This window comes from Nematostella vectensis, chromosome 10, assembly GCF_932526225.1.
Source record: "Nematostella vectensis chromosome 10, jaNemVect1.1, whole genome shotgun sequence".
Taxonomy (NCBI): Eukaryota; Metazoa; Cnidaria; class Anthozoa; order Actiniaria; family Edwardsiidae; genus Nematostella; species Nematostella vectensis.
Window position 1 is genome coordinate 13,564,483 of NC_064043.1, and position 24,568 is coordinate 13,589,050.

General features: G+C 39.3%; 4 protein-coding genes across 5 annotated transcripts in view; 1 reads left to right on the forward strand and 3 right to left on the reverse strand.

The window, feature by feature from the left end:
* LOC5506770 (P protein) overlaps window positions 1-7,256 on the reverse strand; it is a 25,737-nt gene extending 18,481 nt beyond the window's left edge. Inside the window, exons 1-8 of the mRNA XM_001627402.3 lie at window positions 6,792-7,256; window positions 5,073-5,130; window positions 3,622-3,694; window positions 3,155-3,229; window positions 2,649-2,716; window positions 2,249-2,340; window positions 601-697; window positions 141-194 (exon numbers count right to left, since the gene is read on the reverse strand). Coding sequence (XP_001627452.2) covers window positions 141-194; window positions 601-697; window positions 2,249-2,340; window positions 2,649-2,716; window positions 3,155-3,229; window positions 3,622-3,694; window positions 5,073-5,130; window positions 6,792-7,069 — 795 coding nt within the window. The 5' untranslated portion in view covers window positions 7,070-7,256. The remainder of the gene's footprint in view (window positions 1-140; window positions 195-600; window positions 698-2,248; window positions 2,341-2,648; window positions 2,717-3,154; window positions 3,230-3,621; window positions 3,695-5,072; window positions 5,131-6,791) is intronic.
* A 267-nt stretch (window positions 7,257-7,523) lies between these two features.
* LOC5506769 (nucleolar protein dao-5) lies at window positions 7,524-16,211 on the forward strand. 2 transcript variants are annotated; one of them, XM_032375203.2, is made up of 15 exons: window positions 7,524-7,882; window positions 8,492-8,640; window positions 8,940-9,074; window positions 9,503-9,556; window positions 9,650-9,727; window positions 9,804-9,854; window positions 9,952-10,200; window positions 12,087-12,143; window positions 12,742-12,915; window positions 13,008-13,055; window positions 13,601-13,741; window positions 14,105-14,173; window positions 14,587-14,676; window positions 15,149-15,404; window positions 15,520-16,211. In XM_032375203.2, the coding sequence occupies exons 1-15, from the start codon at window positions 7,626-7,628 to the stop codon at window positions 15,584-15,586; spliced, it is 1,875 nt and encodes a 624-aa protein (XP_032231094.1). In that variant the 5' UTR covers window positions 7,524-7,625; the 3' UTR covers window positions 15,587-16,211. The 2 variants fall into 2 exon arrangements, with proteins under 2 accessions (XP_032231094.1, XP_032231095.1); XM_032375204.2 differs by lacking the exon at window positions 12,087-12,143 and having other exon boundaries at window positions 7,525-7,882.
* Window positions 16,212-17,615: 1,404 nt separating this feature from the next.
* Window positions 17,616-24,037, reverse strand: LOC116614327. The gene is made up of 4 exons (XM_032375205.2): window positions 23,544-24,037; window positions 22,650-22,943; window positions 18,170-18,298; window positions 17,616-17,713 (listed from the first exon to the last, which is right to left on the reverse strand). Exons 1-4 carry the CDS (start codon window positions 23,614-23,616, stop codon window positions 17,646-17,648), a joined length of 564 nt encoding a protein of 187 aa, XP_032231096.1. The 5' UTR covers window positions 23,617-24,037; the 3' UTR covers window positions 17,616-17,645.
* LOC125573229 (probable glycosyltransferase STELLO1) lies at window positions 18,880-22,627 on the reverse strand. The gene is made up of 2 exons (XM_048733633.1): window positions 22,040-22,627; window positions 18,880-20,103 (listed from the first exon to the last, which is right to left on the reverse strand). The coding sequence occupies exons 1-2, from the start codon at window positions 22,128-22,130 to the stop codon at window positions 19,169-19,171; spliced, it is 1,026 nt and encodes a 341-aa protein (XP_048589590.1). The 5' UTR covers window positions 22,131-22,627; the 3' UTR covers window positions 18,880-19,168.
* Window positions 24,038-24,568: the final 531 nt, after the last annotated feature.

Here is a 24,568-nt window from a genome sequence, read left to right on the forward strand (position 1 = left end):
CTACTTTCGAGTATTGAGCACTTTCTATGAAAGCCTTCAACCATCATTATATATATATATAACATGAGACAAAAAAAGCCAAGTAAAGTGGCAGACTAGTTTGGTACATATGCAAACAAGAGTTGACAATCAAGGGGTACCTCAAAGATGATCAGCACGTACACGAACACAAGAATGATGAAGGCAATCACAACCTGCGAGTAAATTGAAACAAATAAAAACTTGAATGCGTATGGGGCCCTGTAGATGTTTTTTTTTTGTAATGGTTATCGAATTTACATAATTAATCTCAACGAAAAATACAATACGAAACATAAACTTCTGATCTGTGCGGTGACATGACAGATCTGTTTATGACGTCATTAAGTGCGCGTGGATGCAGAAGCTATCGCGCGCGTTTTTTTATATCCTTTAAATGAATCGATATTAGATTTTTCCCACTAGCAGCTTTATTCATTTTCATTTTTCTTTTCAAGGGAAATGCTATACCCACGATTTTTATTGTAAAACAATGACCGATCTTTCAGCCGAAACCCAAGGCTCGGCGTTGTCTTCCTCAAACCATTAAAACATACGACTACATTTGTACATCAATTCTACCTGGTTCTCTTGTGAGACAGGTTCGACGTAATACACGAATGAGATCGCCACACACTGAGTGACATCCGACTGGAAGTCAAGACTCAACATTTGCGGCCTAAAACACAAACAAGACAATATTGCATTAGAGTTCTATCCGTTTCCAAACGTATTGGCAATTGCATCGAGTCGACGTCTAACTGGCAAAAAGGACGGGAAAGAAAGCGGAGACGCAAAGCCGGCTTTTCACTAGTAAAAAAAGCGAGGAGGGGATGGATGCGGAAATTCAGCGTGATAGATACACAATGACAGGGTATCAAAAAGAATCGTTCCGTTGTATTCTTCTCTGCATCCTTCTCATCTTGTGTCTTCTTCACTCTGATTCACACACGCGGCAAGTATCTTATGCCCCCGCTACCTTCTCCCTCCCCATTTAATTTCCTAGTGAAAATGGGCCTTCTTTAAAAAGATTTTTTTCAAATATACATCGTAAAATTGCCCGCATGATGATGAACTAAAAGCACACGCTCGCGAATTATGTTAAAACGACAAACAAACCAACAAACAAACCAACAAACAAACGAAACAACATTTCTTTACACAGTTCTCCGCTGTTGGCAAGTAAATGCTCCACATTTATAGTATACGCGGGACTTGTTTGTTAGAAAAAGTATTGATAAATTCTATGCCTCTCAGGTGCATGCATATACATAGGGGGTTCAATTTTTGCGCGCAATTTTTCATGAGCGTATCTTGAGTCTGCCTAAACGTAGGCTATCTCCATTTCCTAACGAATGACACCACCTTCCCAGTAGATTGTCAGTAAATCTCTCTTTCAAAACAAGTGATACCATCTCCAAAGTGTTAGGGTTTCAGTAAATCTCTCTTTCCTAAGGAGTAATACCATCTCCCCAGTATTAGAGTTTCAGTAAATCTCTCTTTCCTAACAAGTGATACCATCTCCCCAGTATTAGAGTTTCAGTAAATCTCTCTTTCCTAACGAGTGATACTATCTCCCCAGTATTAGAGTTTCAGTAAATCTCTCTTTCCTAACAAGTGATACCATCTCCCCAGTATTAGAGTTTCAGTAAATCTCTCTTTCCTAACGAGTGATACTATCTCCCCAGTATTAGAGTTTCAGTAAATCTCTCTTTCCTAAAGAGAAATATCATCTCCCCAGTATTAGAGTTTCAGTAAATCTCTCTTTCCTAAAGAGTAATACCATCTCCCCAGTATTAGAGTTTCAGCTAATCTCTCTTTTCTAAGGAGTAATACCATCTCCCAGTATTAGGGTTTCAGTTAATCTCTTTCCTAAGGAGTAATACCATCTCCCAGTATTAGAGTTTCAGTAAATCTCTCTTTCCTAAAGAGTAATACCATCTCCCCAGTATTAGAGTTTCAGTTAATCTCTCTTTCCTAAGGAGTAATACCATCTCCCAGTATTAGAGTTTCAGCTAATCTCTCTTTCCTAAGGAGTAATACCATCTCCCAGTATTAGAGTTTCAGTAAATCTCTCTTTCCTAAAGCGTAATACCATCTCTCTAGTAGAGTATCAGTAAAACTCTCTTTCCTGAAGAGTAATACCATCTCCCCAGTTTTAGAGTTTCAGTAAATCTCTCTTTCCTAACGAGTAATACCATCTCAACAGTAGAGTATCAGTAAATCTTACCCGTCACCCTCGAGGCGGAACTTCATAGTCTGCTCGACAGGGGTAACATTGTACTCCTGATTGGCTAATGCCTTGATGGTCAAGTTCTGCATCTAGAGAAAACATTGGGAGTGTAAGACCTGATTCATACGCCACGCTTTAGCCGTGCCGAATCTAATTATTTGGGTTGGGTACTTGAACAGTTCGACGCCTGAATCAAGTTTGGCATGGCAGAACTAAGATCGACGCAGCGCTGAGGACACCCGTGCCAACGGCAAAAGCACGGCACCGACTTAAACATCTAACTTTTGATGCGCCAAATCAAGTACTGTTCTCCTGTTATGAGCTTCAGTACAGCACATACCTGTTTTCCAATAATCAAGTACTGTTCTCCTGTTATGAGCTTCAGTACAGCACATACCTGTTTTCCAATAATTGTTCCATTCTTGTTTTTGATTCCCACAACTATGAAGTCAGGAGATGTTATCTCTGAAGACAGTAAATAAAAATAGCTGATACATTTGCTTACCAATATGCCTATCTGTTTTGCTTATCGTGAAAGAGCTCTGGACTCGAGGCACGGCAACCCTATGTCCCTTGTATAGTGCGTGGACATGTTAAAGGTAAGGTGAACTTTGTAGAGTTTAAAGACAACTAATACAATTAAACTTCTATTAAGCGGCCGTCCTAGTGACAAAAAAAAATTATTGCTGAGGCTGGCCGCTTTAATAGAGGTATTTTAAGACAGAGCAACTGTCTTGGACATTTCACAGTGGTCGTTTGCGAGGCTGCCACTATAGAGGTATGTTGTAATTTATAGGTGACACTGTATACCATGTTATAGTCTAACAGGAAAATCAATGCCACCCCAACAATGAAGCATAAAATATATGAGGACTAAAGTGCTGACTTGAATAAATATCTTACCTTCATCATCTGCTGGGAAAGGCCCAGACAGTGTAACTGTCACCAAACCAGTTCCATCAGATTGTACAGGCAGATCTGATTCAAGGGAAGATACACAACGTTAGATACTAGTGACCAGTTGTTTGACGGTCAGCTGACTTCTGTATATGATGGTCGAGGTTATGTAAACTTTCCTTAAAGACGGCTCACGATGACTGATGCATTTGGAACGACTACATGGAAACCAGGATCTATGCATTATATGCATAGAGACCTCAGTTTACCATATGGATATAACAAATTAGGCTAGCCAAGAGATGAAACCCCTGCGGAATAGCCTCCATCCCTTCCCTGTAGCTGTTGCCACTGAGCTCTCTGCCTAGGTCTCAGGTTTAAAATTGTTATAAGAGCTTTATAAGATACCGGTAAATAGACTCACATTCATATCAATATAAGATAAGTTAAATTCATGAACAAGTTAAATTCACCTTCAGATATAAATTTTGAAATGCACATCAGTTTAGTATCATTATAAACCTCTTTATTGATAGCAAACATTATCTGAAAAACAATCAGAGAATTTCTATTGTCAGTACCCTCTAGAGGTGCTAAGATGGTGCTACTGTATGTGTAAGTGCATGGGAAAAATAAATACAAAAAGCCCAAATTGTTGTGTTCGTGAACCAGGAGAATAAATACAATTAACCAAAAACTGGTATTTGACTCTGCCAATTTTTTGTCTTTTTTGCAAATAAGCTTGTAATGATTCACCTTCTTCAGTCTGCCCTGAAGAAGTCTTATTAAAGATGAAAATTTTGCAGAGTCAAATACCAGACAGACTGAAGAAGGTGAATCGTTACAAGCTTATTTGTAAATAAGCTTGTAACGATGCTGGTGTCTGCCCTGAAGAAGTCTTATTAAAGACGAAAAGAGTCGAATACCAGTTTTTGGTGTATTGTATAAGTCAATAGGCATGTAGCTTACGGGGTAACCAACCACACCCACCATTAACAACAACAACAACAACAACACCCTCCACTAATACCCACCACATCCAGCACCTAACATCACTATTATCCATCAAAACCAACAGCTGCCACCTATACCAGCCTCCAACGCTACATCTATAAAAACCAAACATCAGCAACTCCACCACTCCTCATTAACACCATCACCACATATCAACAACACCACACCTATTATCAACACTTATTAACATCACCACCTATCAACCACAACACCACCCATCAATAATAAATCCATCATTTATCCGTAAACCAATTATCATTCCTAGTGTCAATAATAACCCTTGTGTCAATCATAGCCCTGGTGTCAATCAAAACCCTGCTGTCAATAATAGCCCTGGTGTCAATCATAACACTGGTGTCAATCATAACCCTGATGTCAACAGGCCCTTACCCAGGATTTTTCTTAGGGGGGGTGCAAAATCTGAAAAAGTGGACCTAATTTTTCACAGGGGGGAGGGGAGGGGGCAAGGGGGGGAGGGAGTTCTCTAATAAAAATCTAACCAACTCCGAAAGAACAAAAAGGGATTTTTTTATGTCTTTGCAGTATCTCCACAGGACGTTTATTGTAGGATTTGGCTACATACAAGAGTGATCTAGCTTATGATTTTGAGTTTTGTCTACAAATAGCACGTCTATTGAGAACCCAAAGTGGACTTTCGGCTGTTGTGTGGGGGGGTGCGTTCGTACCCCCTGCACCCCCCTGGGTACAGGCCTGGTCAATCATAGCCCTGATGTCAATCATAATACTGTTGTCAATCATAACACTGGTGTCAATCATAGCCCTGGTGCCAATCATAACCCTGCTGTCAATTAATAACCAGTGTCAATCAACACCCTGGTGTCAATCCTAACCATGGTGTCAATTGTAGCCCTAGTGTAAATCATAACTCTGGTGTCAGTTGTAAACTTACTGCAAATACAATTGCCAAAAGAAATAGCACTATAGGCTTTGCAGTCTTAAAGTGGTTTCTGTAAAGAAATAGAAATAAATGCATTGTAATTTTTATTATACTACAATTCAATTAATATCAATATTCCACACCTTATTAACCAGTGGGACAAGGGGAGGGTGTTTGATAAACTCTTTTAAATAAGGACCTGTGACAAAAAGGTGTCTGCCTGGTCTAAGTCGTCAATCCTGCTTCCTTAAAGAACGCCTTCCTCAAATACAGAGCTCCTAACAGGAAGCAAAAAGGATAAGTCCAAGTTTGATATAATGTCTAAAGACATCAATGGTGCAAAAACAAGTAGATTTAAATCTTCTCCGAGAACTGGATGGATAATAAATAGGGACTCAGGTTTTGAAGCAAATAAGTGTTTTTTTAGTTTCCAGCATTTCATGTGTGCACTAGCAAAGCATCATTTTATAACAAGTGCAGACTTAGATTCTAAATCAATTTTTTTGTTGGTGGTGGGGTAAAAACGAATTCCAAGAACAACAACAGTTGACATTATTTATCAAAAGTTCTTTACCAACAAAAGTTTTTCAAAGGGTTTTAAGCTTTCTTAACAACCACACAACTTTTGTCTTTACAAAATCAGTCAACAAAATCCGCCATTAAAAGGGGAATGTCACCAAAAATTGCCTCTTCATTCTCTGCAACTGTATTAGGATGGTTGGTTTCACATTTTGGTTTCTTAGGACCTTTATCCGACCTTAAAGTTGACAAGTCTATCTCACTACAATTCCATTAAAATGTACCTTCCTTGTAACTGTTTGAATCAATATTTTCTCATTTAATATCAAGCAATAAACTAAAATAGTATGACATTATAACAATAGTTTTCAGATTCCATTCTAGTTAATTTCCTGTAAACGACCAACACCTATTGTTAATAAGTATTTAAAATTTGCAGTTCCCAAGGGTTGTTGCTTACAAGAGCATGGATTGTAATAAAATACAATGGTCAATCTCACTTAGATGCTGATTCAGAGCATGTGGTGGTCTATTTTTAGTGGCTCTTTTTCTAGCTTTTAGGGTATTCCAAGAAAATGGAAGGGGTTTGGTATTAAAATATGATTTCTGGAGCCTACCATTGATTGTATCCCTCTACCTACTTTGACACTCTGAAAGTGAAATTGTATCACAATGAAGGGAGGGCTGAACTACAAAGGATGTGTGAAAAAGTTTATTGAGTAGGGAAGGGAGCTAAAGCCCCCTTTACCCACCTCCCCCAAATCTCTCCTCCATCCACCCCCCCCCCCTCCCTTGGGGAGGTAATTGACGTCTTGTCATCACAGGTATCCCAAGCTCTCTGTGTGTATAAATAAATTATAGTGGTTCACCTTTGGTTGTGTGTGTCATTGTCTACAGTAAACATCGACATAAACATTGATAAGCCATTCACTTTGCCCCTTGTACATAAAGGGAACACAAAACAACATAACTCTCGAAATGCCGAGCCAAATGGCTTGAAACTTCACCCAGACCATATTCAAGACTCCACTGTCAGGCCAGAATACTTTTTTAGAGTTTTACTGTTTTATTTCGCAATAAAGTGAACTGCTGAACCATTATAATTTATTCTATTACACACAGTGAGCTTGGGGTACCTGTGTTGTCATTTCCTCCTCAGCAGAACATCAAACAATTAATCAATCACAAAAATGGCAGAAATTCGCATTTTACCTCAAGTTTTTCCATCTTGACACCTCGTCTCGATCATCTGATGTACTGGGGAATACTATTGTCATGGATCTAGGATCCTCTTTGCTAGTACCGCCATCGCTGCCAATGACCCCTTTGAGTAACGGCGTATTCTCGGTAACAGATGACATTACTTGGCCTAGCTTTTGCTCCAGTAAGTCATCGTCTGTGGTTATATCTTGTATGACATCTTGGAAGAGTTCGTCACTTTCCGCCGTCCGGTAAGAGGTGTTTGTGCTCTCTCTGCTACTTGTTTCCATCGTTCCGTGAAGACTTGTGACCCGCTAAATCATGTGACCCTAGCCCACTTTGCACGCGAGGGAAACATTCCAACTAGAAGTGCTGTGAATCAAAACAGCTACTCGTGGATGAGTGAATGAATTACGGGCAACAAAAAATAACAAAACATTGTTGTGCTGAAACAAAATAAATATTACAAAACTTTCAGCAAGGTTTTTGCATAAGACAAAAAACCACAGGCAGCCCCTTATAATTCCTAGAATCACTGTGAAAGAAACAATTGAAAATATGAAAAAATATAGACCACATGGCAGATAATACTTTAAAGTATTTAACACAGTAAACCGTTGCAAAGCATTTTATTCTTGTGAAAATTAAAATATATATATATATATATATATATATATTTGAACCCTTTGTGTGGGCTCCCTGTTGATGCATGTTATGTTTTTGAAAACAGATGACCCATGTATCGTGGGCTCGTATGATTAACGAAGCAGAAAAAAACAAAATGGCGCGCGGGCCGGACTCAGAACGCGGAATATTTATATTTAAATTAAAAACTCGTCTGGCCCAATGAGTGCAGCCATGGACCTACGTATATCCGCCGACTCTGACATTAAGCGGTTACGGGAGATGGTTCAGAAGCTAGAAGAAAAAAATGCCGGTCTAAATTTAGGCGAAAATCCCGCTAGTAATCGGTTGGAGCCCGAAACATTTGACGACGAAATTATGAACGTAGACCTGGCCAAGCGTGTAGCCGTGAAGTTAAGGCTTGAAGATGTACCTTTGCTTGATCTGAGAGAGTCGGATTCAGAGGAGGAAGATACTTGGTGAGCCACCGAGGATCGGTTACACGTAGAGTATAATGTTGAAGTGGCTTCGTACTAGGACAGTTTCGATGCTTGTTTGCAACTTATGTTTGTGTGTTTGCATTCTCCGATGAGCTCATGACCCCGAGGAATTGCGCTTAAAACCTCGGATAATTCTATCTAATGCCACTATACGCCCTGTAGTGCTTTGCTCCCAAAGTTCTTCAATAGTTAAGTTGAGTAAGACCCTTTTTCTGAACACCACAATATCCAGAAATAAAATTCGAATGTTCAATTCCTTTGATACGACTGTTCAAGCACTGTTTAATAAGGGAATCGACCGTCTTTCACCCCAGTGAACTACATCATGCCCCTTCTCTTCTGGTTTGAAACATTTATTAGCTTTCAGGATGTTCCCAAAAACCTCTTAAAATGGACCTACTAAAGGAGTGAAAAACATAGCACACGGCCATATTAATGTTTCTCGCTAATCTTTCAATGACAGTACCATGATATATCCAATCCATTGTTGCTTACCCTATAACATCTTTTTAATTTTATTTTGATGACTTGGTCATTTGTAGCTGTTTGTTTTCCTAATGATTTTATTATTGCACCCTTGAACTCCAGGTTATATGTGTCCCCTGTCCGGCCCCCCACCCCAGCTGACAGGAAAGTTAGCCCCTATAAATACCTGAAACACTCGATAGATGGAACAAACCTCAGTAAGGTCCGGGGCTCACTCATGGCGAAGCTTGAATCCATTGCATCTCAGGAAGGTAATCATAACATAGAAGTCTTATATCCCTTAGCCATTTATACTATATGCCCAGCTGAAATTATTTGGAATTGATGTTCTTTTTTTTCATTTTCAAAAAAATCCCAGACAACATAGAAATCAAATAAAAAACAACAAGATCTGAAGTGGATTGTTGAATTGACCTTTTTCAATCCTTGTTTGAAGAAAAAGCACGCAATGACATGACAAAGCTCTTGATAACAGTTACGTGGGAGTAACTATTTGTATAACAGCACTTCAAAACTTACACTCAAAATTCTCATATATGTTGTTATTCAGATGCCTTGGCTCGACATGATAACCCCTCTTCTCCTACTCAAAGCAGCAGTTCTACCTCGCGCTTGGAGGAGAGTCATACACGCCCAAGGATGATTGATCCAGATGATGGTCTTGACGCTATTGACAGTGGCACATGTATGTGTATACAACCATCCCCAGGCACATCAAAACTCCTTAAAAAGAGGGGGGGGGGAGCAAACTAGAGAATGAACTTGAAACCAAAAAGTGTTCCAACAATCCATCAAATGAGGGGTTGATAGCCACCCATACTCACTCATTCCCCTGGATCCATCCTTGATTTTTTAGCAACAGACCATTTTGATTTCCAACTGGTAGGTAACAAAATTTGTTTCCAGCAAATATTTTTTTCATGGCCAATTACTATAGCTTGCTGGATTGTTTTTATTTTCTTTTTCTATGAAATGTACTTTTTAGTTAAGGATTGCTTGTTCAACTTTTCTTCTCAGGTTTTGAGTTAATGTTATGATGTTAGTAAGTACTCATGGATACCAGATTGGGAGTTCTTACTTATCTTTCTGACTCTTTATTCATCTATGATACAGTTGTCATACAGAGAAGAGGATCCCCTAGGAGAAGCTCTCCCCGTCAAAACCCAGGTTTGTTGGATTGTACTGTACCTTGATAGAGCTCTCAATCCCTTTAGCCTTCTTTCCTTGGTCTCTTTTAATGAGGTATATGGTATTTTGTAGCACCACATTACAAAGCCTGGCAGAATCTAGCTGCAAATTATGATGATAAGGATGACACTGATGATTACAACCATCATGGTATGTATATTTAATTTGTCAACAGTTTACAGCTTCGCAATACTGTTGTTAAAGTTGTTGAATCTTATTTGATCAGCTCCTGTAGTCACGCGAAGAGGCCCCACACCACAGCATGTACAATCTACTGGTATGTACAGTAATCCTCCTTTCTGTGTGATACATCTTATTTTTCCTCTCAAGAGCTTTGTTTTTTACTGTGTGTGATGACATATTTTGTTACACAGAATATGATGATGATGACGACGATGATGATAATATGGTTGTTGTCAAGCCAAGAGGACAAGTTGAGCACATAGACTTTGGGCTGTCGAAGCCGATGCACTATTCAAATGTCCGGCCTAGAGGCACACCTCCTCCTGATGATAGCATGAGGCCAAGGGGGTCTGACGTCATGGGCGCCATCAGGCCAAGAGGAAGTAATATTGCTGTAATGCCTGATGAGGAAAGTGATGATGATGATGAGATTAGCAATGGTGAGTCATATGGAACTCCATCCATCTCATAAGTGTGTGTTGATGGTGGTGGTGGTGATGATGTTAGTATTTATGGTGATCATGGTGGTGTTGATGATGGTAAGGGTGATCATGGTGGTGATGATGATGTTGATGATTGTGATGATGATGATGATGACTATGCTAATGTTGTTATATCGACTTGCTAATGTTGATAATTCGACCTCGATGTTGATAATTCTACTTCGATGTTGGTAATTCGACTTGTTGATAAATCGACATAATTGTTAGAGGAGAAAAGTAGTAAAACCTTCATGTGGTAACGATAATAAATCTTCCTGAAATAAGAAACGGATACAATAAGCATATGCTGACCACAAAAATTAAGACCAAGGCTAAACAGTCGATTAATAATTTTTGGTTACACAAAGCATACAAGCCAATAAAAGCTCGCAAAAAACAGACTGTTTATTTGAAGCATTCTTGATCACTGCAAGCTGCTTGTTTGTATAAAATATAATTTAACTGCTCTGTCAGTAAAAGTACTATGAAAATTCGACTTAGATAGCTAACTTTATATATAGTATTTTAGTTTAAAAACCCCATTTCTAGCTGTGTAAACAACAACTTACTCTTTTGTCACTCAAAGGTTTAGTTGTCTTTGAGAGGCCGTAGTATTTTTAATTTAAAGAAACCCTGGTTCCAGAGGCTCGTCAATAACTATAAAGATATACCAGGGAAATGTAAAGAGGGCTAGAAAGGTAAATACAACAGACACATTTGGCACTAGACAACGATGAAGAGGCAAGAGCCTCGAAACGCGTCTGTCCGTATATATCTTTTTAACGCTCTTTACAGTATCACGTCTTCTACACCAGTCAACATCAACACCTCGTTGCATTTTCTAAAGCAGGGGAGGTCGATTGTGTCAGGATATTAAAAGTTTAAATAAAGATCTTCCGTCAAAAAATTATCCGTGATTCTTATCGCAGGCACATCAGGTACATAAAGAGCTGCAATGTTGGTCAAAACATTTTTCTCAGACTGTTACATATGTTAATTCCTTATTACTAATATTTCTGTTACTCTTGTTCTGTGTAAAATAATAATAAACAGACAAACAACAAACAGAAAAGAAAACCCGTTGTTCACGAATTGTAAAAAGTTCTTTTTTCGAAAATTTGCTTTTTTTCAAAAAAGTCAAGTTTAGTTGAGGTATACACTTCCAATAGGGTCTTATACAACATCATCAATATTCTCATATGAAAGTGGTCAAATTCAATGAAACCTGGTACCATAGTTTTGTAAGACCAGAGCTACCTTTTGTCAAAATTTGAGATCCCCCGGTTTCCAGGGAGGAGTAATGGCTTGTTGATAAATCAACCGTCATGGAGGTTTTTCGGCCATTGTCAGGGGGGGGGGGGGCACCACCAAATTTCGAAAGTAATGGCACATAACACCTATACACACACCTACCAACACTATCTGATCGGTTTCTGCAGTTAAAAAAAAGTCAAAAATTCTCATGGTCGATTTATCAACATAGCATAGTAATGATAATGATGGTGACGATTGTGATGATAGTGGTTAGCATGGTGTTGGATGACCAAGGTCATGGTGATATAGATGTGTTCATTATTGTGATTGAAGATGAGAGTGCTCACCACAGTAGGTGATTATGGGAATGATGATTAGATATTGTGATTGTGAAAAAACTCATAGCAATTATTAAATATATAAATAATAATTGTTATAATGATGATGGTGTTGATGCTAATAAAAAAGATGATTGGTATTTTTTTAACCACTGGTCAACAGCATACTTCACCTTTTCTTGTGTTAAGGTTGCCAAATTCTGATCTTAGTGCATCTCCATTAACCATAAATAATCTGACACTCTTCTTTAGCTCCAGTAAGGCGCCGAGGAACTGCGACTGCTTCTCCATCTTCTAGATCCATTACTAGTATGTAAATTGTTAAAACTCATTTCTACTCCTGCTGTTAAAGAAGTTAATGATGATGTGGATACCACACCCTATGTTATCCATCCTTCTAACTAAAGTAACCACCAGACTTAAATACTACTGCTTTGATGACAAACAAGAGTGGATTTGTTGTTGACTCTCCACTTGCTGAAAGTCAAAAAATCCCAAATGAACCCACAGGAGAGCCGGCTTGCAGGCTGACTTGCTGTATGACCACATTTTCAAAATAGTGTTTTCTATTAAACTGTATTTAATCATTCTCGAGAGCAGACAATTAAAACAACCAAATTAGACTAGCGGACAACTAAAAGAAACCTTTATCACATCCCTAGGACACCCTCTCACCTCAGATTGTTTGAGGACTATTTCAAGTACTGTTCCACTCAGACTAATAGCAGCAAGAATTACATCACTTAGCCTTTGGAAAATGTCATGAATTGGACTTCCATATGCACAAGATTTCATAAGATTTAACCCAGAGTGTCTGATTACTAAGTAAAGTGAATAGAAAAGGATGTGTTCATATGGAGTTGTGTCCAGCTCTGAGCAGTTTGAACAGATGTGTGTTGATTTTCAGTAATGCCAGATGAGGAGCCGGTTGCCAGCAGACCCCGACCTCGCGGGAGAGCATCGGGTAATTTCACAGTTAATATTCCCGATGATGAGCCTGTGAGAAGCCAGCCCCGCCCTCGCAGCACCCCCGCCCAGACCTCTACACCAGATGATTGGGAGATGAACCAAGTCAACGAGGGTAAAAGACGGACTTCCACATAGAACTTTCTCACACCTTTTTTGGTTTCCAGTAATTTTTAGTTTAATGTACCTTTCCGTGGTTTGTTTTAGCCCTTGTCAGAAGGCGGCAACCCCAGCAATCGATGCCTGGCCCAAGAGGTAAGAGTCTTTACCAGTTCGTGTGTCACTATTAGCACCTTGAGAGTTTGAAGCCCTTAGGAAAGCCAAATGAGGATGATGAAAAAGGGTGGATGAAGGTGTTAATGTTTCACACCACTTACGCTCATTTTCACACCACTTATGCTGTTTCACACCACTTTTGCTCATGTTTTGCACCACTTTTGCTCATCTTTCACACCATTTAAGCTCATCTTTCACACCACTGACGCTCAATTTTCACACCATTTAAGCTCATGTTTCACACCACTTACTCTCAAGTTTCACACCACTTACGCTCCAATTTCACACCACTGACGCTCATGTTTCACACCATTTACGCTCATGTTTCGCACCACTTACGCTCAAGTTTCACACCACACGCTTGTTTCATGCCACTAACGCTCATGTTTCACACCACTTACACTCAAGTTTTACACCACTTACGCTCAAGTTTTACACCACTTACGCTCATGTTTCAGGCCACTTACGCTCATGTTTCAGGCCACTTACGCTCAAGTTTCACACCACTTACGCTTATGTTTCAGGCTCACCCAAGCAGGCGTGGCAAGGGGAGGAGGAGGAATGTGGCCCTGTCCGCCCAAGACACAGAGGACCACCTCCTCAGAGAAACTCACTTGATGATGACGATGATGATGATGACGATGATGAGGGATATGGTGCAAACGGTAGTGGTGTTGTTACAATCTCAAGGATTTATCACAGTATCGTGTGTTTAAAATTGTGTAATAAGTTTCGAAGGTGCAACAATTTACGAGGTCAAATAGAAATTCTACAGAATAGGGCTGCATCAGTTGCACAAATTGTTTGCTTATTAGATTTCATGTATTTTCTGGACTGCACCAATATTTGAGGCTCTATCTTTTGTGGATGACAAAGAAAACCAGCTAGCAACTGTTTCTCTTGGAAAGGTGAATGTTTAGTAAAGTGGGGCTAAAGGAAAACGCCTCTGTGCCATACCAAATGGCTGCTCTGCCTATCAACCTTCAATTGCTGGACATGAACTTGATTTGACGTTTCCCTCCCCTTAGCCCCGGTAGTCAGACGACGAGCCCCGCCCACTAGCAAGCCATCCGACGACAGCCTTGTGGTTACCGCAGGTGGGTGTTACACCTTAAACACACAAGCTTCTTTTCAAATACGAATTGCGAACTGTGTTTACTATTGGCACCGCCCATCGAGGGGTCCCAGGGATGTATAAGGACTGTAACAACATATAGAGTAATTTCTCTCAATTATTGCCAAAGTTTATAGCTTACAGCTTTGCTTTAGGCTTCTTTGGATTCTCCAAAAGGCACTGCTTTTTAGGATGTCTGTTTCAACTATATTTTTCCTGTAAAGCTTCTCAAGCGCTGAAAATTTTTAACTTTGATGCCAACATATACCCAATTCTAAACCCCCAAACCATGTAAAAGCATGGAATTATCTCCACGACTTTTGGCCATGGACTGCGGTTTTAATGTTGCCACTTCTCGCCTGGAGTTCTTATCGTTTCACTTCGTGTTGTACCCAGTACGCCGCAGACAAGGCTCACCTCAGGACTCCCAAATTCGGCCACGCGGTTCCGGCTCACCGAGCCTGCAGTATGGCGGCGGACTTCCATGTAAGTGTGTATCGAGTGCGTATCAAGGATAGAGCAAGGGTATGCTAATACCAAACTGCCATAATGTCAGTTCTTTCTTCTTGTTTTTATCGCTTTTTGTGTACAGTATTTATTCACTGATTGCTAGAATCCGGGCCAGTACTCTAGGCATGCACATAGGCATGAACCAGCAAAATATACACTTGTTGTGAAGAGTAACCTTCATGCACCACTGCAGTTTTTTATTAGAACTACTAGAGAGGCATACGTTTGACGTCAACAGTCGCTGCGCCAAGGCTTGGTGAGATGGGGGTATTCATTTTTGAGGTGTGCTTATCCTCTGGGTATTATGTCGCCTTTAAGCGGAACACATCAAAGTCAATAGTTGTTTGTATGCGCAGAGGGTCTACTCACTTGTGTAGTCTCTGTGTTTCATTTTCTCTGGCTATTTTTCGCTTGATCTAGTAGTTTTTCACTTCCTCTGTTTTTGCAGCCCCTGCAAGGAGAGGCACTCCATCCAAACTTCGCGCCGAGGAGACAGAAATTCGGCGACGAAGCCTCCCTCAAGTGCCCTCCTCTCGAAACAGTCTCTCACCGTCCTCTTATAGCGATCATCAGATCACTCCTAGGGGTCCTGGGACCAAGGGACTAGCCAAGCCTCGCGTGAGGTCCGTGTCGCCCGGTGGGAGACTAGGTCAGAAGGGTGAACTTCCTGTCGTACCAAGAGGAAGCAGGCTGGCCGCGCCAAGGTAAAGGAAGACTGGTGACCAATTGAATAATTGTGGAGCTAAAAAATTTCTCACCAACTGGACGGCTAATGATGGATTCGAATTTCGTGAAAGTAAATATTCATATTTTTCTCAGGAGGATCCCTATGCCTAGTAGTTCATACACGGAAGCGGAGCAAGGCTGGCAGGATGGCTGTTACTAGGGCTGCTTCACGTGTTCGCATTAAAATACCCTAAAGGTCCTCCACTTCATGTGGGAGAAAAATTGAAACACTGGTGCCACCATAGAAGATATGCAAGTCCGATCCCAAACTCGGTCAGTGATGACTGCACTGAAATGGCCGTAGTGCGCGGGACCTGGACGTAGAAAGTAACGACTATATTGAAACTGAATTAAGATATTTCTCCGGATTTACCGCGGTTATTTCGTAAATATCAAGCATTCCTAGAGCTACAGGAGCCGAGCTAAACAGAGGCACAAGGGGCGCGCACCCCTCGTCCACAAAAAAAAGGGTATACATTGACTGCACGCCCACCCCACGGCAAAACCTGGTTATTCGTATATAGCCTGGTGAGCAAGCCAATAAACTAAATAATTGGCTTAGAGTTTGTATTAAAAGGATTCCTTGGGAAATTGCTCTAGGTTAGAATAGAGTTCTGCCGACTATAGGCACGTGTAAATAGGGTGAGGTCATGAATTGGAGTATATGAGGACTCGGCTAGGTTTTATTGTGTCGTAAAGGGTGCTTCTTACTAGTTCACAGTAATTTTGAGTTGCCGTTTTTAATAGGATAATCTACTAGAATAATAAAGATCTTGAATTTTAAATCTTACAGTGGACTTTAGTCTACAATAGTGTGTTGTTATCATTTCCATATAATAACTCCTGTGTTTTTTTTCCTCGGGACATCATACAAGTAGACTTGTTGGTCTTGCTTTCTTCCTTCCAATAATTGACACTTCATGTTTTCATCACACTTGAGGTTGCGATTGCCAAGGTTCGCTACATCAATGGTCTTGTACGCTGGAATTGGACGTACTATTGTGTGGCCGAATTGGCGAAGGCAGATTATCCAAAGGAGAATGGTTGTGGTAGCCAGTATAGCGAGATACACCATCTTGGCGTATACCCTCTCCTAATGACTTATTTCTAAGTATTGCACTCTATATCTGCAATAATTTGCTGTCAATAATTTAAAAGCCACACTTTGATTGTTTTCACAAGCTACGCCTGTTGGGCCACGCGACGCTTAAAAGTCATTTCGTTGGTGAAAATAACGAAAACGCCGAGACCCCATAATGCCTTAAAAACACCTACTGTATTCGGGCTCAGAAACCAAAGGAAATAGAACGCAAAGCAATGCATTATATTTATTTTCCAATAATTTCATTCAGAAAAATATTATTTACAAGCATTTTGAGCACAAGTGCAAAATCTTAGCGATTTTATTATTTTTTTGCAGTTTTAATAATAGGTATAAGGTAAATATCTCACAATAATTCCATAAATCTGATAAGTCTTTTTAACCCGTTGACCCCTGAACCGGCCCGTACCGGCCGTGAAAAGAAGCCACCAGCCAAAAAATAATCATAAATGACAAATAAACACACTGCTGTTTTTTCCTTGTTCAATTTAAAAACGCGAACTATTATTTGGCTGAAGAGTAGTTGCTATCATCTTGGTTGGATGCATTCTTCAAGATCATTTATCCCTTAGACTGATGCCTAAGTATCTTCCTCTTTGTGTTTATTTTGCATTTATGAACTTTATTTATGAACTTTTTGGTTGTGGGTACTTCTCAAAGTCGGCTAACGGGTCAATGTGTTAACAGGCCGTCCGCTCTAAATTATCAGTCACATCTTCAAAGAAACTTCCAATAGACACACTGCTTTTACAATGAAATATTTTTCCGTTAAAAACCACCGGAGATTGTTACGTTATCGACCATTTTTACTGTGGCTGAAATTACCCCCTTCCCCCTCCCTTTGCATTTATGAACTTTATTTATGAACTTTTTGGTTGTGGGTACTTCTCAAAGTCGGCTAACGGGTCAATGTGTTAACAGGCCGTCCGCTCTAAATTATCAGTCACATCTTCAAAGAAACTTCCAATAGACACACTGCTTTTACAATGAAATATTTTTCCGTTAAAAACCACCGGAGATTGTTACGTTATCGACCATTTTTACTGTGGCTGAAATTACCCCCTGCCCCCTCCCCCCCCCCCCCCCCCCCCATTGTCGTGGTCTGTGTATCTCGCGTTTACGGCAAGATAAAGACCAAGGCTGCCAGAAAAAGTGAAACACATTGAGGAAAATGCTTGCTGGCACCTGAAAGTAGAAATAAACAGTCAGCAAAAAGGGTCTATATTATAACATAACTTTCAAATGCGCAAAAACAAAACCGCGTGAAATTAACGCAGGCCGTAACCGTGGTGGTAACGTAAGTCTCGCTATTTGTGGGACGAGTACATCTTGTATTTAAATATCTTAAAAAGAAAAGAAAAATTGAACTTGAAGTCGCAACCTGCCTTCGATAGCTAGATTCACAACATTTTAAGAAATCTGTAGACGACCATCTGGTTAAATGTACGGTAGTCTACAATTGACATTTTATTTTTCTTTGTTATATTTGCATAATGTCGAAAGATGCTGCAAATAAATATGGAGATGTAGAATTCTGTCCCCTAAATTCGTCCCAGCATGCTATTCGCTTATCAAATCGACCCAGTCCCCCGCGCAATGTAAGAATGGTAAATTAGTAAGTAAATTAGGGTATCACCTGACCTGATGTAGAGGATTCCTGTGTTTGTGGGCAGGATATGTCGGGTGCAGTTCTCACAGCACTCATGGCTGTTGAAGTATTTGCTGATTGTTTTGATGATGACATTCCCTTAGTGGACGCTGTAGTTGTTACTAGTTGTTGGGAGTAACATAATCAAAATTAGCACACAAATCAAGTGAACCCTCGCACATTGTATAAAATCAATATAATATTAGAACTACAATTTTTTTAAATATATCACGCACGGAGACGAAGCGTTCTTTAAGGCTCTTGAACATGTTAGATACCAACGTAAATTCTCGACCTACTACTTTTCGGGCCCAAAACATGACTTTTTTTATTTCAAAATATGCAAAAATGTCTCCTTTCTTGCTCGCTCTGATTGCTGTTTTGAATGTTTACCTTCAGCCAATCAGAGAACGACACGATCTCTTGGCAAAATGTTCCTGTTTTGAAATCATAACATTCATGTTTTTCTTCTACGCAAACTAGAGGAAAAACATGGATGTTTTTCCTCTACGCAAACAGAGTGTAAATAGTTTAATAGTATCAGTTGACATACACTCTTTTTTATAAGAACTAAATTTCTGTTGAGGCTGGGCCGTTTTGGGGACATTTTAAGGCTGAACATGTTCTGAAGCTTGTTGCGAAAGGTATCATTCGCCTAGTAACCCAATGAACCTTTTGTGCATTTAAATGTAGATAACTCAGCTGGGGTAAATTTAAGTTTATTCACCACTGGGAAGATACTAATTGCCATCAACTTTGATTCAGTAATGAGAAAACCTGTCTGCTTTTTTTCTCGAGTAAGTGTGTAATTTGCTTAATATATGTTTTGACATGAGGCATTCTTGTGTTGTAATGTTACTTGCCCACAGGATCAAAGTAATGGCTTTAACATGAGATCTTTTTGCCAGAGGTATAAAACTCTTATAGCGCCTACATTAACACAAAAGTTCTTGCAACTTCTTTGACTTCTCCCGGGTAATTCTTGATGATAATTATTCCTGAAACTTCCCAACTGAACTAGACTTATTGCAGATCCTCTGGGAGTGTGGTATGATCATCTCAATGAGTATATTTCTGTTAACACCTGTGGAATCACCGTGAAGCTTGAACGGGTGAAGAAATGGCATGTTTCTGCGATATTCCTTCCAGACTGACATTGCACTGACCCTATTACTCCCATAGCCATACTTTGTACTCAGGTAAAGTCCCCCAGGAGATAGGATATTGGGTAAATAGTCCAGAAAACACATCATAGTTGGTACAGCAGTTTCTAAGAAGACTTTATGCTTTAGGAAAATAGAGGACAAGTAGCTAAGTTTCTTCGACAGGCGTCTAGGGACGTACCATCCATCTGCCCTCGATCTAGGTATCGTATCACTGCCCCCAGTATTGTTATAAAAGACTGAAAAGCTTTGGTTGACCCATGAAAGCGAGGAATTTCGAAGCTCATTAAAAACATCGGCTGTTCTATTTAGAATATTCGCCGTTCTCCACCAATGCCAATCTGTAGGTGTTGGACCTCCAAGTACCGCATTTTCGAATTTCATGTCGTTTCCAAACAACCATATCTTGTTTTTGTCTGCGCCAAGAACATTCCACCAAAAGAGTAAGGCGTCGTCGTGAATTTGTAGGTATCCTTCGTAACCCGGATGTAATCGGGCTGCTTTCGCAAGGCACTCGTAACCCCAGTATCCTTTCTCGTGACTGACTTGCATCACTTCAATCTTATCGTTCGCTACCGGGCCACAAACGATTATCTTCCGGAAGCCATTCTCGTAAAATGAGTGAAGAAGCGAAAAACTTTCATAATAAGGGTAGTGGTAAACAATGATTAGTGCGACATTATCGAAGTAGGAATAGCAGTCATGATTTGATGCTCTACTCTGTTGCAGTTGTTGCGGATGCATTTGGGTAATCTTGGGGTTTCCTAAGAAGGAAAAAAAATAGAGAAATTGAGCAACTAATATCACAACATCGACAATTTTCAAAGAGGCAAATCGCATCTATCCATATATTTTCGTTATCTTAAACCAATCAGTGAACAAATGCAATACCTTTTGCATGTGGAAAATAAACCTATTTCAATAAACGTTGGCGAATGGCAAATGCCAGTTCTACGATGCTTATGGATATAATTATTTGTAAGAATAAAGATGATTAAGTAATATAATCGCAGAATTATTTACATTTTCCTACATTCAGTAGAAATTTGACGAGTTCTGTGGTATTTTTGATAGCAAAACTGCCATAGCATTTGCCATTTGCACTGACAACATATTTTGAAATAGGTATATGTGATATTTTGTGACACTTTTTACGGCAGTGAAAGGGCTTCCATAACGCAGCATTGTAGCATGTTTGGAAATCTATACTTTGTCACTTCTTGTTATTGAAGAGGGAAAAATTCAAATATCATTTCTAGTGGTATAACAGAGAAGGGCTTAAATATGAAAATGAAAAAAAATTGCATGTGGCGCAAATTCTGGGGGTAGGGAGGGGAAGCCTGAGACGGGACATGAAGGAGAGGGTGGGGGGGGGCAGTGTTTTGGGAAATATACCGTAATGATTCGCTTATTTAATTTTTCGGGTCTTTGGGGGGGCGCTTATTGGGAATAGGGCGCTTATTTCATTTCAGCGGCTAAATACCAGCTTCTGAATCGATTGATAATCAAACTTTATTTTCGATAAACTGAAACTATACTAAAAATGCTGCTAGATTGTTTATAAATCGATGACAATATCGTTGTAATGTGAGAATGTCAATGAGAGCTAAATAAAATGCAGATTTACACCATTCATATTTATTCCATGGGTGCTTTGGTTGGGATATTTTTTTAGGGGAGGAGAGGGGGGCGCTTATTCCAAAATTCGAGGTCACAGGGGGGGGACTTATTGAGGAGGGCGGGCGCTTATTTAAAGAAGGGCGCTTATTGAATCATTATGGTATGTCAACAGAAGAGAAAACAGCTGAATTACTGTATTCATGAAATGTGAAAATAAAAAGATTAGGGCTAAAAAATTCATTTAAGACTGTCAAATGTGCTATAATTTAGGGAGTGGTTTTGCCATTGATCAAGTCCACTCTTTTATCTCTTTCATGCCAGGATTAAGTTGGCATTCACCTGAGCCTGTGCCCTTCTGGGGAGAGTGTAGAAGTAGTTTATGCTTAATTGTGTGACAGTAGTTATCGATTGAAAAGGGAGGTTTATGAGGAAAAAAGATGGAAATTTTAAGGGGAGAGAGGAGTAGAGGTTAAGGCGAAGGGAGTATTGATCAATGCAAGAGAGATGAGTGACAGAAAAAACAAGGTGTGAAAGGAAAAAAGTGGGTTGAAGGGTCAAAGAAGGAACTAATGAGAGAGGAGGAATGGTTGATTTAAGTGACCATCTTTGTTTATTCATGGTCAAGCTATAGAAAGGCAGTAAAGTTCGCATGAACAACTAATGTTTCGTAAATATAAACGGTACCATTGAATTAGCGCAGCCCTAAAATAGATGCTGCAGTGACATATTACAGAAAATGATTGTTTTAGGGCATACCTTTGACTATATGCAGGAAATAGAATCATACTACTGGGCCGTGAAAAGTACTTAAGAAACTTGAGTCTTATAAAAGTTTGAGAACTCAAGTTATTAGTACCCTTAACTGTAGGACTGTCTGTATATTGTATTACTAAGTCGGTGTAATACTATCGGCTATAAGTCGAAATTGACATGACTTCAAAAGGTACACAAATAAGTAACATACTTAAGTACCTAAGTACTAAATTCTTATCTAATCTTGAGTTTTCAATTTTGCTCTTAGTTCTATGCTAAGCTTTAAATTGTTTTGATCTTAAAAAGGAAAAAAATGATTATACGTACCATGAAATAATGACCGTGAAGACAGCAGTAGATAAAAGACAACACCAGCAATGACTGAAGTCAGTATGGCAAATAATTTCCGATCCAGCATGCTTTTTCAGTCGCTCTTGAAGAAATCACGAGAGAACAAAGTTTTCTAGAAGACAGTGTGTTGTGTTTCGCGTGCGAACATCCGGGGACTTCAAGTTTTTTGGCGGGAATTCTCCACGCGAGACTAGCCAAGACTAGCCTAGTACTGGATATGTTGAAAGTAAAATTATTCGAGGAATTAAAAAAAGGCGTATCAGTTATTGCTGCTGACTAAGTGTTGGAATTTGTGAAAAAAAAAACAATAATTGCTTTTCAGTCTTGGTTTGCCATTTTGAATAAGCTTTTTTTTATTACAACAGGAATTCACGCGTGCTGCTAGCCCCAGTCTACTTATGTTTCAAAGGACAACAAATGTTTATTATGTAAAACTTAGACACCTATCATTGCACACTGAAGAAGAACACCTCTATTTAGGTATATTTTTGAAGCTTGCAATGTCCTCCGAAAATATAACCCCTTTACTACTAATATAAAGTAATCTGTCGTGTCTCTCATTAGTAGCACACATTCATTGTATTACCTTGCATTGGAGTCCCCCACACGCAATCGCGTCCGTCCCAGTTTTCGGACACACCATCTCTTGTTATCGACGACATTTTGATACAGTATGGTACTTCCATAGTAAGTCCATCAATAACCGCAGCCGTACTCACACTACCCATGACAGTTATGTTTTGGTAAGTCATGCTTCCATCGTCAAAAAATACGACATACCCTATGATACCGGTGGTGTTTTTGTACGGTTCCCATTCCACCCTAAGGCTTGTTGTACTGATCGCTACAACACTTGTTATCTGAGTTGGTTCGAGGGCAGCTGCAAAAAAAAAAAGACAAATATCAGACTATAAGACTGTCGCAAGAGACCATCATGGTCTATAGCTGTATCACATAAGCACTGAACTGGTATTTTTTTTCAATTCCTTTTTTTAACTATTGTAAAATTATAAAGTATTTCCTGGAACAATTAAAAAGGATTTATCAAAACCTTCTGAGGTTTGTTATGTTGAAAAGAAAGAGTAAAGAAAAGGGTTTTGTAAGATAATCTTGTAATTTTAAATACTTTAGGATTAGCTATTCATTACTACTGCAGAGATAATTATTTATTCCCGCGCCTTAATCATGTGAAGCGTTGATGGGAAGTTTTCAGCAATCCTACGCTGAGAGCTGAGATGTACCATAATCAGTGAATTCCTTCATTAGAAAACTAACGGTAAGCCATTAACTATTAACAAAAGTTAAACAAAAAGGACATTCTTATTCACTCATCATGATAAACAGTTATGAATTCTTTTTTTGCTTTCGGTTTTTCGAGGATGAGTTTGTAGGTGTATCACAACTTCGACATTGTAGATGTATAGTGAAGCACTAAAGGCCTCGGAGAAACTCTATGATGAAAATCATTCACCCTACTTACCACCAGAAAAATAAAATGATCCAAAGCACCAAATGATTGCAATACAAAGAACGTTGCTACGAACAAATGCCATCTTCTAGAGTTGACAGTTTTTTCAATAAACTTCTTATATTTGACTTTGGGTCGGCTATTTCATCGACCTTAAGGGAACACCACGGGTCTGCTTACAGATCATTCTGTTCGCCGAGTCTAGCTGTATGTCGCTTTCTTTCATTTGCTTCTCTTTTTATCGTTATTCTTAGTGTAGAGTGAAGGATATTACTTGTCCACATGAGTTACATTAAGGATGTTGCTGATTGCGTCAGGTTATCAAAGGGCAGAACATAATATTTGTAGAAGCACGCGTACACACGAACCAACTACCCATGATCTATCACCACTTATTCACCCCATTCGAAGGTCACCGATTAATATTTCATCGGCGACCTGTATTAGTGTAGCACTTTCAATACTCTGTATAAAAATATTATTTTTCAGATGCCCCGGATATTTTATGGAATGCTGATGAAGGTTAACATAGTCCTCCTGTCAGGGAAAGGTGTCTTTGGGGGGTCTGTTTTTGGGAAAAATCTAATTTGGCAAAAAAATCTACTAATATACTAGTTAATGATTTGGTCGTGCTTTAAACATAAATAGTTTCATATTACAGAAAAAAACATATACATATAATAAACGTTAGGGACAGTATGTATACTAAATTCTTCGCCAACACAATTACTCAAAGCAAAGGTGGGGATGTGTGAGTATGAAAGGAAAAACACTAAAAAAAATTATGGAGTAGGAAAGATTAAAGCTGTAGGGAGATCATGTTCAGATGGCTCTGACTGAGTGACTGTCTAAACGTAAAACACAACAGTTGTATAGTAACTCAAACTTGAGTAAAATCCCCTGACACTGGCGTATTAGCATCAAAAGGTTGTTAATCAGATAACTAGCTCTTTAGAATAAACAAAGACTTTCGAGTACTGATCCCCCCCAGTTGGATCCAGCTTTGAGTCGTCTAATACTTATATATAATATGACCT